At 40.4% G+C, this 15,850-nt stretch overlaps 1 protein-coding gene and 1 non-coding gene across 2 annotated transcripts in view; one reads left to right on the forward strand and one right to left on the reverse strand.

Annotated features, from left to right (window-relative positions):
- Window positions 1-2,024: 2,024 nt before the first annotated feature.
- The window catches only part of LOC134796240 (pre-mRNA-processing-splicing factor 8), a 30,848-nt gene continuing 17,022 nt past the window's right edge, over window positions 2,025-15,850 (forward strand). The window contains exons 1-18 of the mRNA XM_063768287.1: window positions 2,025-2,167; window positions 2,282-2,481; window positions 3,279-4,167; window positions 4,523-4,773; window positions 5,081-5,243; window positions 5,621-5,838; window positions 6,867-7,093; window positions 7,443-7,587; window positions 8,505-8,686; window positions 9,153-9,359; window positions 10,042-10,332; window positions 10,799-10,991; window positions 12,555-12,742; window positions 13,185-13,423; window positions 13,833-13,979; window positions 14,492-14,642; window positions 14,899-15,106; window positions 15,534-15,739. Coding sequence (XP_063624357.1) covers window positions 2,295-2,481; window positions 3,279-4,167; window positions 4,523-4,773; window positions 5,081-5,243; window positions 5,621-5,838; window positions 6,867-7,093; window positions 7,443-7,587; window positions 8,505-8,686; window positions 9,153-9,359; window positions 10,042-10,332; window positions 10,799-10,991; window positions 12,555-12,742; window positions 13,185-13,423; window positions 13,833-13,979; window positions 14,492-14,642; window positions 14,899-15,106; window positions 15,534-15,739 — 4,092 coding nt within the window. The 5' untranslated portion in view covers window positions 2,025-2,167; window positions 2,282-2,294. The remainder of the gene's footprint in view (window positions 2,168-2,281; window positions 2,482-3,278; window positions 4,168-4,522; window positions 4,774-5,080; window positions 5,244-5,620; window positions 5,839-6,866; window positions 7,094-7,442; window positions 7,588-8,504; window positions 8,687-9,152; window positions 9,360-10,041; window positions 10,333-10,798; window positions 10,992-12,554; window positions 12,743-13,184; window positions 13,424-13,832; window positions 13,980-14,491; window positions 14,643-14,898; window positions 15,107-15,533; window positions 15,740-15,850) is intronic.
- Trnad-auc (transfer RNA aspartic acid (anticodon AUC)) lies at window positions 6,187-6,259 on the reverse strand. The gene has a single exon. It is a non-coding gene; the product is annotated as a tRNA-Asp (tRNA).

Consider the following 15,850-nt stretch of genomic DNA (forward strand, 5'->3'; position numbering starts at 1 on the left):
GGTAAGTACAACATAAAGTTAAGAATACAGTAAACATACACCAAATAGGATGCCGCTCAGCATAAGCAGTGTCTGTAAGACACTACGCTGGTTTTCACCCAATACGTACGATGGACGTACGGCCACGGACGTAGAGAGTAAACTGGATAGTGTACACTGGCCAAAAAGTGTGTCCACATGAGATGTCAAACCTGAGCCCTCCATCTCTTTCTAATTAGGGTGACCATAAGTCATATGAATGTGGGATATTAGCATAAGATGGAATGTATAGTTTGGCCAGGATCTTTTCTCATTCGTGCATAATCAGAGAGAAACATACTGTATTTTCCCTATGCTAGTATAATTGCCCCAGAAAAGAGATGGATAAAGTTTTTTTCTCTTCTGTAAAACGCTTCACACAACCTTACTTAATTTAGTAGTTATAAAGTTATAAAAGCTGTTACAGATGGGATGGGCGTATTGGATCGCGATCAATGCGATCATGGTTGATTGTGAGGAAGGTGGTCCGCCGTACGTCCATCGTACGTATTGGGTGAAAACCAGCGTAGTGTCTTACAGACACTGCTTATGCTGAGCGGCATCCTATTTGGTGTATGTTTACTGTATTCTTAACTTTATGTTGTACTTACCGTAATCTAGGTATGTTTTTGTACGCCAAATAAATATTTTCTATTTCTATTTATTTCTATCAAAGACAGCTATAAGAGAGAGCGAGACAGATATTCAGGGTCGGGTAAAACGTTGTAGTTGTACTTGGTAATTCGCAAATCGTATCGATTAAAAACGCTTGCCTCCTTATCACCACTCGTTGCGAATTTAATTCCTACTTTCAACACTTGCAACGCAAATAAATTTATATTATTACTATGCCCACTGGTTATCGATACTAGTCATTTTGTCAAGCCCTAGCGTAGCGTAACAATTTATGTTTTTACACGAAATTATCTTGATTATTGACTAAAATGATAAAATATTAGCACACGACGAAATAAAAACTTACATTTAACTGTGTAAACCGGCATTCTACACTATTTATGCTCTTCATAATTCATAATTTAACAAAATACCTATCACTATCAATATCATACTCATGGTGTGTTCATATACGTGATGACTTCCCTTTTGCATACTTTAGCTATTCTTTAAGCGTCATCGTAGATCTGTAATTGAAACAAAATTTTCAAATTTGCCGCTTTTGTATACTGACGGAAATGTCGGCTCAACCTATATAGAATCGATTACATATATATAAATAGTTAGAATTAACGTTTCAGTAATTAAATATTATGTATAAATATGAGTCTGTAATGTCCAAGGACTTCGGGTTTAATTTTTGGCAATTATGTAGCTCTCATTACGTGAATCGAATAATTAAACATGCCGAAATAAGTATATCTTTATTTATTTATTAGTATACTATTTAGGTAAAGTTATTTTTACATTAAGTATGAAATAACAATTTTGTAAGACCGATCCAAATCGTACCGACATCATGGTCACCCTAATCGTCATCAAGTTGGGGATACCAATTAATATTCAAAGTTACTACAATTTCTACCATATTCAATTTACTATTTTTTTTGTTGCGCACATACTTGGCTTAATCAGTTAATAATATTAACATCATAATAATTAGCAAATTACTTAAAAGATATCAGAACTGTAATTGGAATATAGCACTAAAATAGTATAAGAAGGTAATGAATTTCAGTAGTATATTGATATAATTTTTACCACAATGGTATCTTTTTAACATTGGCAACATGTGCGAGTGAGACACAGGGCTCGGGTTTTCTATCTCATGTGGACCGTTTTCTCTAGTCTGGTACGAACAACATTCTGTCTCGGTGATAAGGTTCAAATTAGTATGGCAAAAAAAGTGACAACTCGCTCCAGTTTAAACAATATAACTTCATGATGCAAGTAGCCACTATTTACATGTGCCGCGTGCAATCCCGCCAGTTCAGTTTGGACCAATGTGAACGCACTGCTACGGAATCGATTGGGTAGGGTTTGACATGGCAACACTATTTAAAAAAAATCATTTTGCAAATGGCCGCAACCGCCGAGTGATTATCCGTTTGCGGCGTTGTTTTATTTCGTTTTTTGTTTGTGAAATATGCTTCACAAACATTGTAGTTGGATTGTTGTATAAGTGAGATAAAGTGTAAGTTATTTCTTGTATAGTTACGCAAGTGATTGATGGGTTTATTGTCACGCTTGTTTATAGCGACGCGTAGCATTTTGTGTGCCATGTGAGTGGATTGTGTTTTTGTTTTAGAAGGCGGTCAGCCATGTCGCTGCCGCCTTATCTACTGGGGCCCAACCCATGGGCCACCATGATGGCCCAGCAGCAGCTGGCCGCTGCGCAGCAAGCCGCCCTGCAGGCGCACGCTGCGGCCGCTGCTGCTGCGCCACCGGTGCCACCATCGCAGCCTCCGAAGCCGCACCATATTCCAGAGGAAAAAATAAAAGAAAAAGGCAAGTACAAATTGTAACTGGTATCGATCAATGAATCTTTTTACTGGTTATTTGGGGTCAGCCCTCCTAATTCTCCTAAAACATTTACGCCATTTGCGGTTTTGTGTCATTTCTGGCGTTAGGCTAACCGTCTTTTTTCATTCAGTCCTATTCCACATATATTTTTAAAATTTTTAGGTTATTTTACAAGTAAGTACTAATTGTATGTATTGTTTCTTTGTAATCATGTCATTATGCTGTTTAAATTTACACTACAAGTTGTAATATGTATGCTCTGCTTTTTTTGTAGTAATTGTCCCCTTCTCCCCTTTCACAAGGTTTTGCCATCAAGTAATTTGCCAAGACTATTTCCTTAGGGGTGACATTATTTACAGGCAATGGATATAATTTTCCAGACTAGACACTATGGAAAATGCTGTTGTTGCAAACATTCCCTTTGTTTCAGTATTTGAAAAAAAAAATGGTTTTACCAATTAACATGATTTCTAGAGATGCAATGGATAGTTGTTTGGCTGGATACCGGATATTCGGCCTGACCATCGGCCGAATATCCGGTATCCGGCCGCCGAATATTCGGTATCCGACCGCCGAATATTCGGCCAATGGAACTATACCTACATTCCGGTTTTTCAGGTGTGCATTCTGCAGGTTTGACCTGTTTCCTAGTGAACATTCGCGCGGACACATTTCTAGATTTGAAATGGAAACCGGATAGTAACCGGGAATCCGGTGCATCTCTAATGATTTCTTTTATTTTATTAATTATTTTACTTTATATTATTAATATCATATTGCAGCACAAAAATGGCTTCAACTGCAGTCAAAGCGTTTTGCCGAAAAACGCAAATTCGGCTTTGTGGATGCTCAGAAAGAAGACATGCCACCTGAGCACATTCGAAAAATCATCAGGGACCATGGTGACATGACTAGTCGCAAATACCGTCATGACAAGCGTGTGTATCTTGGAGCCCTTAAATACATGCCTCATGCTGTTATGAAGCTCCTAGAAAACATGCCAATGCCTTGGGAGCAAATCAGAGACGTAAAAGTCTTGTACCACATCACAGGTGCAATCACATTTGTGAATGAAATCCCATGGGTTATTGAGCCTGTATACATTGCTCAATGGGGCACAATGTGGATCATGATGCGTAGAGAAAAGCGTGACCGTAGGCACTTCAAGAGAATGAGGTTCCCGCCTTTTGACGATGAGGAGCCTCCTCTAGATTATGCTGATAATATATTGGATGTGGAACCCTTAGAGGCCATTCAAATTGAGCTAGACTCTGAAGAAGACGGAGCTGTTGCATCTTGGTTTTACGACCACAAGCCACTTCTAGGAACTAGACATGTAAATGGGTCTACATACAGACGCTGGAACCTGACACTACCACAGATGGCCACACTTTACAGATTGGCAAACCAGTTGCTGACAGACTTGGTAGATGACAATTACTTCTACCTGTTTGATTCAAAGAGCTTCTTCACAGCAAAAGCCTTGAACATGGCTATTCCTGGAGGTCCTAAATTTGAGCCTTTGGTGAAAGACAATTCTGCCGGAGATGAAGACTGGAATGAGTTCAATGATATCAACAAAATCATTATTAGGCAACCAATTAGGACAGAGTACAGGATTGCTTTCCCTTATCTGTACAACAATCTGCCCCATTTTGTTCAGCTGTCATGGTAAGTAACATCTATTGTTGACTAATGAAAGTTGAGATTCATAATATTATTTATTTATTTATTTAATCTTTATTGCACAAAAGAAAGCCTTATAGTACAAAAGGCGGACTTAATGCCATAAGGCATTCTCTACCAGTCAACCTTAAGGCTAAGCAGAGAGATTATCTATTTATCTATTTATGTTCTTCTTGTGTATATCTCCATAATGCATTTTTAATAAAAGTATTGCATTATATATAAATATTACTTAATATTATGAGTCACAATTTCATTTGCATAACTAGATAAAATAAAGAAGTCAAATTGATGCGCTTCACATTCCACTTTCAGACATTGACATCCTCAAAATTTTTAGGTACCACACACCCAATGTGATATACATCAAAACAGAGGATCCTGACCTGCCAGCCTTCTACTTTGATCCTTTGATCAACCCGATTTCCCACCGGCACTCAGTGAAGTCTCTGGACCCCGTTCCTGATGAAGAGGAGTTTGTGTTGCCTGAGGAAGTCACTCCATTCTTGCAGGAGACAGCTCTTTACACTGATAATACTGCAAATGGCATAGCTTTGCTGTGGGCTCCTAGGCCATTTAACATGAGATCAGGTAAGGATTATTTATTTTAAGAATTTCAAACATTGCTTATTTTCAGATGCTTTATTAAAAAATGTTCAGGACAGGAAGGTTCTCACCAAAATTTTACTAACTCAAAAAATATAAGCTAAATTTGGAGCCTTCAAGTATATTACTGTTTTAAAAACTTCCATTACCATTGTAACATGGTTCAGTCTTATCTCTACAAAAATTCTAGCAGGCATAAATAATTGATTATGCACCATCTCCAAGGTATTTCACATGTCTTTGGGTTTTTTGTATGTGCCCCATGTATTATTTTAACCAACTTTCTTCCTAGGACGCACACGTCGCGCCATCGACGTTCCAATAGTAAAGACATGGTACAAGGAACACTGCCCGCCAGGACAGCCTGTGAAGGTCAGGGTATCATACCAGAAGCTTCTGAAGTACTATGTGCTGAATTCATTGAAGCACAGGCCCCCAAAGCCACAGAAAAAGAGGTAAATACACTTTTGTTATAGGTATAACATTAACTAGCTCCTTTGAATAAAATCACTGTACTGGCATTAACAAATTCACTGCTAAGCTACAGTCATAGCCATAGCACTACATAGTAGCTGATAACATGGGCTTCCCAATATGCGGTAAAAACGCTATGTAGAGGTAAATATACAATGTGTCGTGATTAGTGCTGAATGGATTAATTAAGGGTATTTTGGTGCCTATCTACTGATACCTGACAACTTTAACCTACTTGGATTAGTAGCAATACACAATGTGCCTGTACTTATGTATTCTGCATTAATAACTTGTATAAAATGTACTTGTGTGATTATTCCACATAGTACCTGATTTAGAAAAAAATATTTTCTCTTAGGTACCTGTTCCGTTCCTTCAAATCAACGAAATTCTTCCAAACAACAACCCTGGATTGGGTGGAAGCTGGGCTCCAGGTTTGCCGCCAAGGCTACAACATGCTGAACCTGCTCATCCATCGCAAGAACCTCAACTACTTGCATTTGGACTACAACTTCAACTTGAAGCCTGTGAAAACACTCACCACCAAAGAGAGAAAGAAGTCGCGTTTCGGCAATGGTAAGTTCCTCAAACTCAGAAGTCTCATGTGTTAGAAAGAGTTTCATAGAGTGGTACAATATTTTTGATCAAGTATCTGATCAATATTTGATCTTTGAATCATCTCTTATTTACACAAGTGCAACAGTTAGTTAGTCATGCTAGTTACAGTTGTAATGATTTGTTTATTTTTCAATAATTACTTCATGAAATATGTATGTAATTGCCATTCAAAAAGTTTTAATTCATTTACTGCCACACAGAGAACCTAATTTTGAATTTTGAATTTAATTTTTTATTTTTAACAAGCATAAACGTCTGCGAACGGTGCCATTAAGCTTAGAATAAATTTAAAAGTGGAAAAATTACTGTCTTGGGTGAGACTTGAACTCACGGCCTCTGGATTGATACTCCAGCGCTCTGCCATCTGAGCCACCAAGACCTCATCCATAGCCAGCAAATCTTTCCACCATATTATAGGTCAAGCAAGGGGACCATAGTGACATCTACCGCAAGAGTGTTACACACTTCTTAAACGGCTACCGGAGTTCCAAGTCATATTGGAAATTCACCAGTTGCGAGAGCCGAGAGGCCAGAGGCCGTGAGTTCAAGTCTCACCCAAGACAGTAATTTTTCCACTTTTAAATTTATTCTAAGCTTAATTTTTTTATATCTAAAAAATGTGTTACACTACGAGTATCTGTTAACTCTGCCATTTCATGCGATGTTGAATAAAAATGTTCTGTCTATTGTCTAAAATGTTTCATATTTTTTATTATTAGGTCAATTCAACAATCCAAATTTTCATTATAAAACTTACTGAGCATTTGCATGATTGGTGTGGAACACATTTAATGAACGATTTCAATTTAAAAATGACGATAGAATGTCACTCTTTTTCTCACATAATTCATCACACATTGAAGTGTGGTAATGTTGTTTTTAAATTATACACGCTTGAAAAAGGCTAAAGGGTTCAACCGCCATGAAGCACATATGCATCACAAGTCAGCATCTTAGCCATATCCTTTCTTATTTCCTCTCCACAGCATTCCACTTGTGCCGTGAGATCTTACGTCTCACGAAACTCATCGTGGACTCCCACGTCCAATACCGTCTAAACAACGTGGATTCGTTCCAACTGGCCGACGGTCTGCAGTACATCTTCGCACACGTCGGCCAGCTCACCGGCATGTACAGATACAAGTACAAGCTCATGAGGCAGATCAGGATGTGCAAGGATATGAAGCATCTCATCTACTACAGATTCAACACGGTATGCGCTCCACTCCTATCTATCATTGCTAGAAACTTCTCATCTTCTTCTTCTCATGGACTCTCAACGTGTTTCATCTAAATCAGATACAAGTACAAGGTCATGAGGCAGATCAGGATGTGCTGTGATGAGAATTTCGAAAGTTCAGTGCAAATCTCGCGCCAGCGCTATGATTTAACCTATACATGTATAGTTAAATGTCCGAACGTTTTTTTAATGATATAATAGGCAAACAATCAGGTAAATCGCCTGATAGTAAGCAATTACCGTTGCGCATTGACTATTAAACATCTTATGAAAAATCTAACCTATCTACGTTTTCTTAAGTATATTTTCTGTTTAATAATAGGGCCCGGTATCGAAAGGTCCCGGCTGCGGCATCTGGGCGCCCGGCTGGCGCGTGTGGCTGTTCTTCATGAGAGGAATCACGCCGCTGCTGGAGCGCTGGCTCGGAAACTTGCTCTCGAGGCAATTCGAAGGACGACACTCCAAAGGTATGAGTAGGATAAGTTTAAATACTGTTTCAGCTGAAAAACAACGCACGAACACCAACAATGGTCGTGCGTTACCCGCCATTCAATCTATGCTGTCTGCCCTTCACGCAATTCTCAATCAAATCTCTTGTGATCCACACCAGTTGTCAGGCCACCTTGTTCCGATTCATGAACCAAATTTCCGTAAAATTCAGACATAAAGATACAGGGTTTGCAATCTGGATCCGAATTGTATGAAATTATCCGGATCCGCGGATCTTCCCATACATTTCGGATCCGTCGAGCAAACCCTAGACATAAGTCACTCACGTTCTTAACCCCCAAAATCGTTCGACATGTTTCGCTTCATAAGGCCAATATCTGGGAGACCGAGCTTTGCTTGGAAAACATATAAAAAGTAAAAACTCAAAAATGCGCGTTTTCCCAGAAAAGACCTAGGTAGATCGATTTTTCAACCCCGAAAACCCCTCATATAGCAAATTTAATTGAAATCGTTAGAGCCGTTTCTGAGATCCCCGAAGTATATATGTATATAATTAAATAAATATACAAGAATTGCTCGTTTAAAGGTATAAGATACATAAAAAGGGTCACTATCGAGAGTCATGGAAGCCGAATGCCTCTAAATAAAGCCTCCTCCTCGCGGCCACGGACATATACTATCATATGTATAGTGTCAGTCAGTGTTGGCCGAAAGTTAATGCGAATTGAAAATGTTGGCCATTAACCATTATAAATTGAACCTTAAACCGTAACGGACGATTACAGTTTACGATTCAATTTATAATGGTTAATGGCCAACATTTTCAATTCGCATTAACTTTCGGCCAACACTGGTGTCAGTACAATTTTATCAATACTTTTTTTCCTATCCTAGTTCTCTGCTCCCAAAGTCTAAGCCTAATTTAATGACGCAGGTGTTGCAAAGACCGTGACGAAGCAGCGCGTCGAGTCCCACTTCGACCTCGAGCTGCGAGCGTCCGTGATGCACGACATCGTCGACATGATGCCTGAAGGCATCAAGCAGAACAAGGCCAGGACTATCTTGCAGCATCTGTCTGAAGCCTGGAGGTGCTGGAAGGCCAATATTCCGTGGAAGGTTAGTCAATTGACATGATGTGTAATAGCATATGACATACCTGGGCAGTAAAGTAAGAAATGTCTCAGATGACATGGATTGCCATCCGAGGCGAAGCAGAGGTCGACAAACATGTGATCTGAGTCTTTCTTATTTACTGCCCAAGGTGTGTATACTATTTTTCTGTTCGATGTAGCCGGAAAACTTTGTTTAGCCCAACGTGCCGAAAGTTAACGCTTTCCGCACGGAGAACAGAAAACTGATAAAACTTTGTCCAGTTGGTTTCTGTGGTGTACCAAGATTCAGATTACCATCACAAAGACCAAAATCAAAAGCAAGCATTCTTATTCAATTCAATTTCTTTATTTTGCAATTTAGGCATTAACATAATGCACCTATGAATGTCAAAAAAGTAGTTAGAGACCTTAAGGGCACACATGAGGTTGTGCACCAAAGGGCCAACTTTACATGACGTATATTTGGACAGGTCCCCGGACTGCCGACGCCGATCGAGAACATGATTCTCCGCTACGTGAAAATGAAGGCCGACTGGTGGACGAACACGGCCCACTATAACCGAGAGCGTATCCGCCGCGGCGCCACCGTCGACAAGACAGTGTGCAAGAAGAACCTGGGCCGACTCACCAGGCTGTACCTCAAGGCTGAGCAGGAGAGACAACATAACTATCTGAAGGTAACTTATTACTTACTCTGACGATGTAAGGTAATGGCTAATTGGTGTACGAGCGCGGCGGGTGGCTTATATTATTCCAAAGGCTGAGTAGCAAAGGCAATATAACTTAACTATCTAACTCAGCGGTTCTCAATCTTTTTTTTTGACGGAACCCTTTTGGAAAGCGAAATACTTGATGGAACCCTACAATAAAACAATAGTTTTTAGAAGTGTGTTTTTTGCATAGTAAAATTTTTCGAGGCGACTAAAGCATAGTGTTCTAAATTCTTGCGGAACCCCTGCAGGGGTGTCGCGGAACCCTAGGGTTCCGCGGAACACACTTAGAGTATGGCTGATCTAACTAAAGGCACGCTGTATTAGAAGTTTTACACTTTTATTGTGAGAAAACACCTTATTGAATTTAATTATTTACCGGCATGGACATTGCTCCACCGACAAGAGTCATACTCTTAAATATATGATGATGACCGGCATTATTGTGTACAAAGTAGGTAAAAACCGTATAAATATACGTCCGGGAAAAAAATGCGATTTACGCCGAATGTCCGGGTTTTTTAGTCTATGTCCATGTTCGGCGAATTTATGAGATGTCAGCCCTACATGAAGCACATGTATTTAGCATAATGTGTGCAACTCCTGGTCAAATATCTAAGTTAATCAGCAATAAAATATATTCTCCCAGGACGGTCCCTACATCTCTCCCGAAGAAGCCGTAGCCATCTACACAACCACAGTCCACTGGTTGGAGTCCCGTCGCTTCGCGCCCATTCCGTTCCCTCCGCTGTCGTACAAGCATGACACGAAGCTGCTTATCCTCGCCCTTGAGCGACTTAAGGAGGCCTACAGTGTCAAGTCTAGGCTGAATCAGAGTCAGAGGGAAGAGCTGGGGCTCATTGAGCAGGCATACGATAATCCTCACGAGGCGCTATCAAGAATCAAGCGTCATTTGTTGACTCAGAGGACTTTCAGAGAGGTATGTTTTACTTTTTAATGTCGTTTAGTAACATGGTTTTGTGTTCCTTTAAGCTGACTTTGATCTTGATATTGTAGTGTAATTGCACAATTTTATTGAAATGTATCCATAACTTTATATTTTGTGTTATAACTTATTCTCGTTATTAACAATTGGGGTGTGGAGGGATCCTCTACTTAAATAAATAATTTCACATTGTGCACGAAATAAAACATAATTATTAGAAAAACATAGATAACACTTATTTTAAAACACAATTTCTATTTAATAAATCGGATTGAAATATAGAAAATTAAAAAGTAGGCGAGTTGACCCATATTAGCAAATCGTTTTGACAGCTTTAAAAAAAAGCTGATTTCAGTAGTAGGAAAGTACCCAATTCTTGTTAGCTGCCGTTCTCGTTTAGGATGCTATCGGGAAATGAGTCTTCATGTGTCAACAATATTAAACTAGTAACATTGTACAGGTGGGTATCGAGTTTATGGACCTATACTCCCACCTGGTGCCGGTATACGACGTGGAGCCCCTGGAGAAGATCACGGACGCGTACCTGGACCAGTACCTGTGGTACGAGGCGGATAAGCGGCGCCTGCTGCCGCCCTGGGTCAAGCCCGCCGACACCGAGCCCTCGCCGCTGCTCGTCTACAAGTGGTGCCAAGGTCAGTCATTGAATTTACGTTTAATTCAAAGACCTGTTACTGCAGTTATTGACTCGTTTTTGATCATTACTGCATAATTGTGTGGGTATCACATCATGAAGAGTGCAATACAAAACATCGTGTTTAGACATGAAACTTACTGTGCCCTATTTAACTGACCTTTTTTTACTTCTGTGCTATTTTGTTGCCTTTCTCATTCCAAGATCTTTGTCCATTTTTAGAGTTCCGTATTACTAAGACTCCACTGTCCGTGTATCTGTCTGTCATGATGAACCGTGATAGCTAGATAGTTGAAATTTTCACAGATGATGTATTTCTGTTGCCGCTATAACAACAAATACTAAAAAACAATAAAATAAATAAATATGAGTATTGGTTCGATTATAATTTATATTGTATTGTTGTTATTAGTGAAATAAATTTACCTAAACATCTGTTTAACTTTTGAACGCCAAAGACGTCCCATGGAGTAGGTTTTTAGGGTTCCGTACCCAAAGGGTAAACGGGACCCTATTACTAAGACTTCGCTGTCCGTCCGTCCGTCCGTCCGTCTGTCACCAGGCTGTATCTCACGAACCGTGATAGCTAGACAGTTGAAATTTTCACAGATGATGTATTTCTGTTGCCGCTATAACAACAAATACTAAAAACAGAATAAAATAAAGATTTAAATGGGGCTCTCATACAACAAACGAGATTTTTGACCAAAGTTAAGCAACGTCGGGAGTTTTGTAAAGTTTTGCATTATGGTACGGAACCCTTCGTGCGCGAGTCCGACTCGCACTTGCCCGGTTTTTTCTACAAAAGTTATCACTTTTTATGCATTGTAAGGCGGGTCGCAGGTCTGGGGCACAAAATCTGTGTAGGACGCTTGGCAATCAAAGGGTCAAAGATAACATGTAATATGTTCTTAATAATCTTAACAACACTCCAATTCTATTCAAGCAGAAGAGACTTAGAAGCACGAAGAACGAAGATATAAGCGATTGCCCAAAGTGTGTGTTGTGGCAAAGGAGATCATGGTTGTACCATCCCCTTGTTACAAACCTCACTTTGGTTGGTTGCACTATCAACAGTGGCAAGATTCGAAGATGACTTGTACATTTGAAGAATCGGTAACTGTTTAGTAATACAACATGTTTTATTTTATTAGAATAGTTCTTCTGTTCTGTTCATGTCAAGTCAAGCATTGCGCTTTTGTGAGTAGTTCAAGTACAGAGTGTACTTGGCATAGAACGGAAATCGTTTTACCCCCTTATTCATAAAACCTTACGGGCCTGATTTAGTTAAATTATGTTTTATCCCTTTCTTACAAATACATAAGTCAAAATGACAGATAAAGACAAACGATTATTAGCTAATCTTTGTTTGTAGCGCGTTTATGAATAAGGGGGTTAGAGTCTTGTGCGCATCACGTACAGGTATACAAACAGGTGTCTGTATACGCATTTAGGGCAGTCAGTCGCCGTGTGTTTGAAAATACTTTGACGTAACCAACTAACCATGGCATCTTTTATGTTATTCGTTAAAAATTATGCGATTCCTAACACTATTGAATTCTAGGCATCAACAACCTCCAAGACGTGTGGGAAGTGGGCGAAGGTGAATGCAACGTGCTCCTAGAGTCTCGCTTCGAGAAACTTTACGAGAAGATCGACTTGACGCTGCTCAATCGTCTGCTCCGTCTGATCGTGGACCACAACATCGCTGACTACATGACTGCTAAGAACAACGTCGTCATTAACTACAAGGTAAGCGATACTCATTGGCAAGAGTAGGAGTAAATCTAGGACAAATTTTTATAATAATAATTGGATTTGTTTGTTGATTTTATCATAGAAATATCGAAAATGACAAGATTGATGCAAGCAAATTAACATGTATGTTGCATCCAATTTATTTGCGCGTATTGTACGTCTGTTTTTTGAGACATTCAATATAAGTATGTTTTTTTTACTAAGTTTTAGCTCAAAAGCCTCGATCGTCTACACGCAGTACATTTTTATATGATGAACCGCGTAGGGGTCCTGAAACCAGAGAGTCCCTGTGCTCTGGGGGCGGTCCGAGACGGCGGACGCGCTGATCGCACGTACCGTCGCTCTGCCCGTCTGACAATACGCTATCTGACCACACCATCAACAACAAAACATTTCTATCTACATTTTCGTGTATTAACTAGCTTTTTTTTCCTAGGACATGAACCATACGAATTCGTACGGTATAATCCGAGGCCTGCAGTTCGCTTCATTCATCGTACAGTACTATGGGCTAGTGCTAGACTTGCTGGTGTTGGGCCTGCAGCGTTCTAGTGAGATGGCCGGCCCGCCGCAGCTGCCGAACGACTTCCTGTCGTTCCAGGACCGACAGACGGAGACGGCGCACCCGATCAGGCTGTACTGCCGATATGTCGACAGGATCCACATTTACTTCAGGTTTGTGTCATGTTAACACGATACTCACACAACTTTAAAATGTACTGCAATAGGTAAAACTGGGATGGAAGATCACAGTGTAAAAAGTAACAGTGGACCGACGCCTTTGATGTTGCGTAAATGCCGACACCGCACAAGAACACAGTGGGGTTGTCACAGTCTTTTACACAACTGCCCAAAATAATATGGGACAATTAATAATAAGGCACGCTAGCCCTGTAAGTAGTACCGAGCTACTAACAATGGCGATGTATGCAGCTCGGGTGTGCGCGACCCACCCCTCGCACCCCGCACGATTGCCCTGTGTAGACGGCCTCGTCGAATGACTATTGTTTTATAGACTGTGGCAACATAATGTCTCAATGCGAGTATCGATTATTTAAAATAAAGGAATGGTTGTTTTTTGTAGGTTCACAGCAGAAGAAGCTCGCGACCTGATCCAGAGATATCTGACCGAACACCCTGATCCAAACAACGAGAACATCGTCGGCTACAACAACAAGAAGTGCTGGCCGCGCGACGCGCGCATGCGGCTCATGAAACACGACGTCAATCTGTAAGAATATCTGCTATTTTACAAGTTTTTTGTGCATTCCAAATTAGATTTTGTCTACCGGTTGACCCCATAATTATGCTGCACGCAGCGTCAAAATTTATGGAAAGTCAGCAACACGTTCATAACACAGCGTAATGTCCTACCCTACACGAATGTTGCTGCGCAGCGTACGGCGTCAACCGGATAACAAATACCTAAGGCTTGATTTCCTGCTACGCTAATATCCGTCGAGGGTACGAATGTTTTATGGGACATCTAAAGGTAAGGCTGAAGTGAGGAAACGTCAACATCCATACCAACCACCAATATTCATATTTTTTAAACTATGTTTTAAATTTTCACTCCTTTATAAACTGAATAAAATATAAAAATATTTTCTGAAAATAATTTAATTTGTTCTAATAGTAGTGTTTTCACTCCTTTGTCAAGGTTGTCAAAGTATTTACTTTAACTTTATAATTTTCGTCATAGAATAAATTTCCTACTCTCTAATCCTCATTTATTGTCAACAGTGGCAGAGCAGTGTTCTGGGACATAAAGAATCGCCTGCCCCGCTCAGTGACCACCATCCAATGGGAGAACAGCTTTGTCTCAGTTTATTCCAAGGACAACCCAAATTTGCTGTTCAACATGGCTGGATTTGAGTGCAGAATACTGCCTAAAGTAAGTAAAATGTTGACTATGTGATAACTAAACCTTATTATGTACAAAATAAAGCATATTTTTATATGATGAATCGCGTAGGGGTCCTGAAACCAGAGAGTCCCTGTGCTCTGGGGGCGGTCCGAGACGGCGGACGCGCTGATCGCCCGTACCGTCGCTCTGCCCGTCTGACAATACGCTATCTGATCTTACCATTACAATAACACCCCAACATAGCTTCTACTCTTTTACTAATAAAGTCTTATTTCGTTCGCAGTGCCGTAGTCAAAACGAAGAGCTATCGCATCGCGACGGCGTGTGGAATCTCCAGAATGAGGTTACGAAGGAACGTACAGCGCAGTGTTACCTCCGCGTCGATGACGAGTCGCTAGCACGGTTCCATAACCGAGTCCGACAGATCCTCATGGCCTCTGGCTCCACTACTTTCACGAAAATTGTCAATAAATGGAACACGGCGCTTATTGGTAAGGGTTTTTTGCGTGCTTTGCAGACCGAGCCCAGCGGTCACTGCTTAAATTCAAAACTACTGAAACAAATCGCCATCTTCCTAGCGTTGTCTCGGTATTTTTATTTCGGGTCACTTGGGGATCCTGGGGTCTGCTCGGCAACCTAATCTCAAGATTTGGCAAGGGCATTCGTTTTACAAAAGCGACTGCCATTTGACGGAGTCCGGTTTACGACTCCGTTTTCCTTCACCGAAAAGCGATTGGTAGACAATCAGATACTATTTCAAATAAATGAATAAAGAAAACTAAAATAACAAGATACTACCACAAATTTAGATCAAACCGCTTGTTGAAATCGATATGGGTTCCATGAAATTATATCATTAATTACAGGTGTTAAAACCAAATTCAATAATTTTAGTGTGAATATGTAATTCGTTCTCAGGTCTCATGACGTACTTCCGCGAAGCCGTAGTCAACACCCAGGAGCTGCTAGACCTGCTAGTCAAGTGCGAGAACAAGATCCAGACCCGCATCAAGATCGGGCTCAACTCCAAAATGCCCTCGCGCTTCCCGCCCGTCGTGTTCTACACGCCCAAGGAGCTGGGCGGCCTCGGCATGTTGTCTATGGGACACGTTTTGATTCCACAGGTGAGACTTTTATACTTAAAAATGCAGATTATACTCAAAATTCATAACTCCTGCCTTTTTTGTAGATCTGTATTTAAACATGACGTTTTCAGGCAAAATAAGGTGCCCCAT

Source organism: Cydia splendana, chromosome 13 (assembly GCF_910591565.1).
Source record: "Cydia splendana chromosome 13, ilCydSple1.2, whole genome shotgun sequence".
Classification (NCBI taxonomy): domain Eukaryota; kingdom Metazoa; phylum Arthropoda; class Insecta; order Lepidoptera; family Tortricidae; genus Cydia; species Cydia splendana.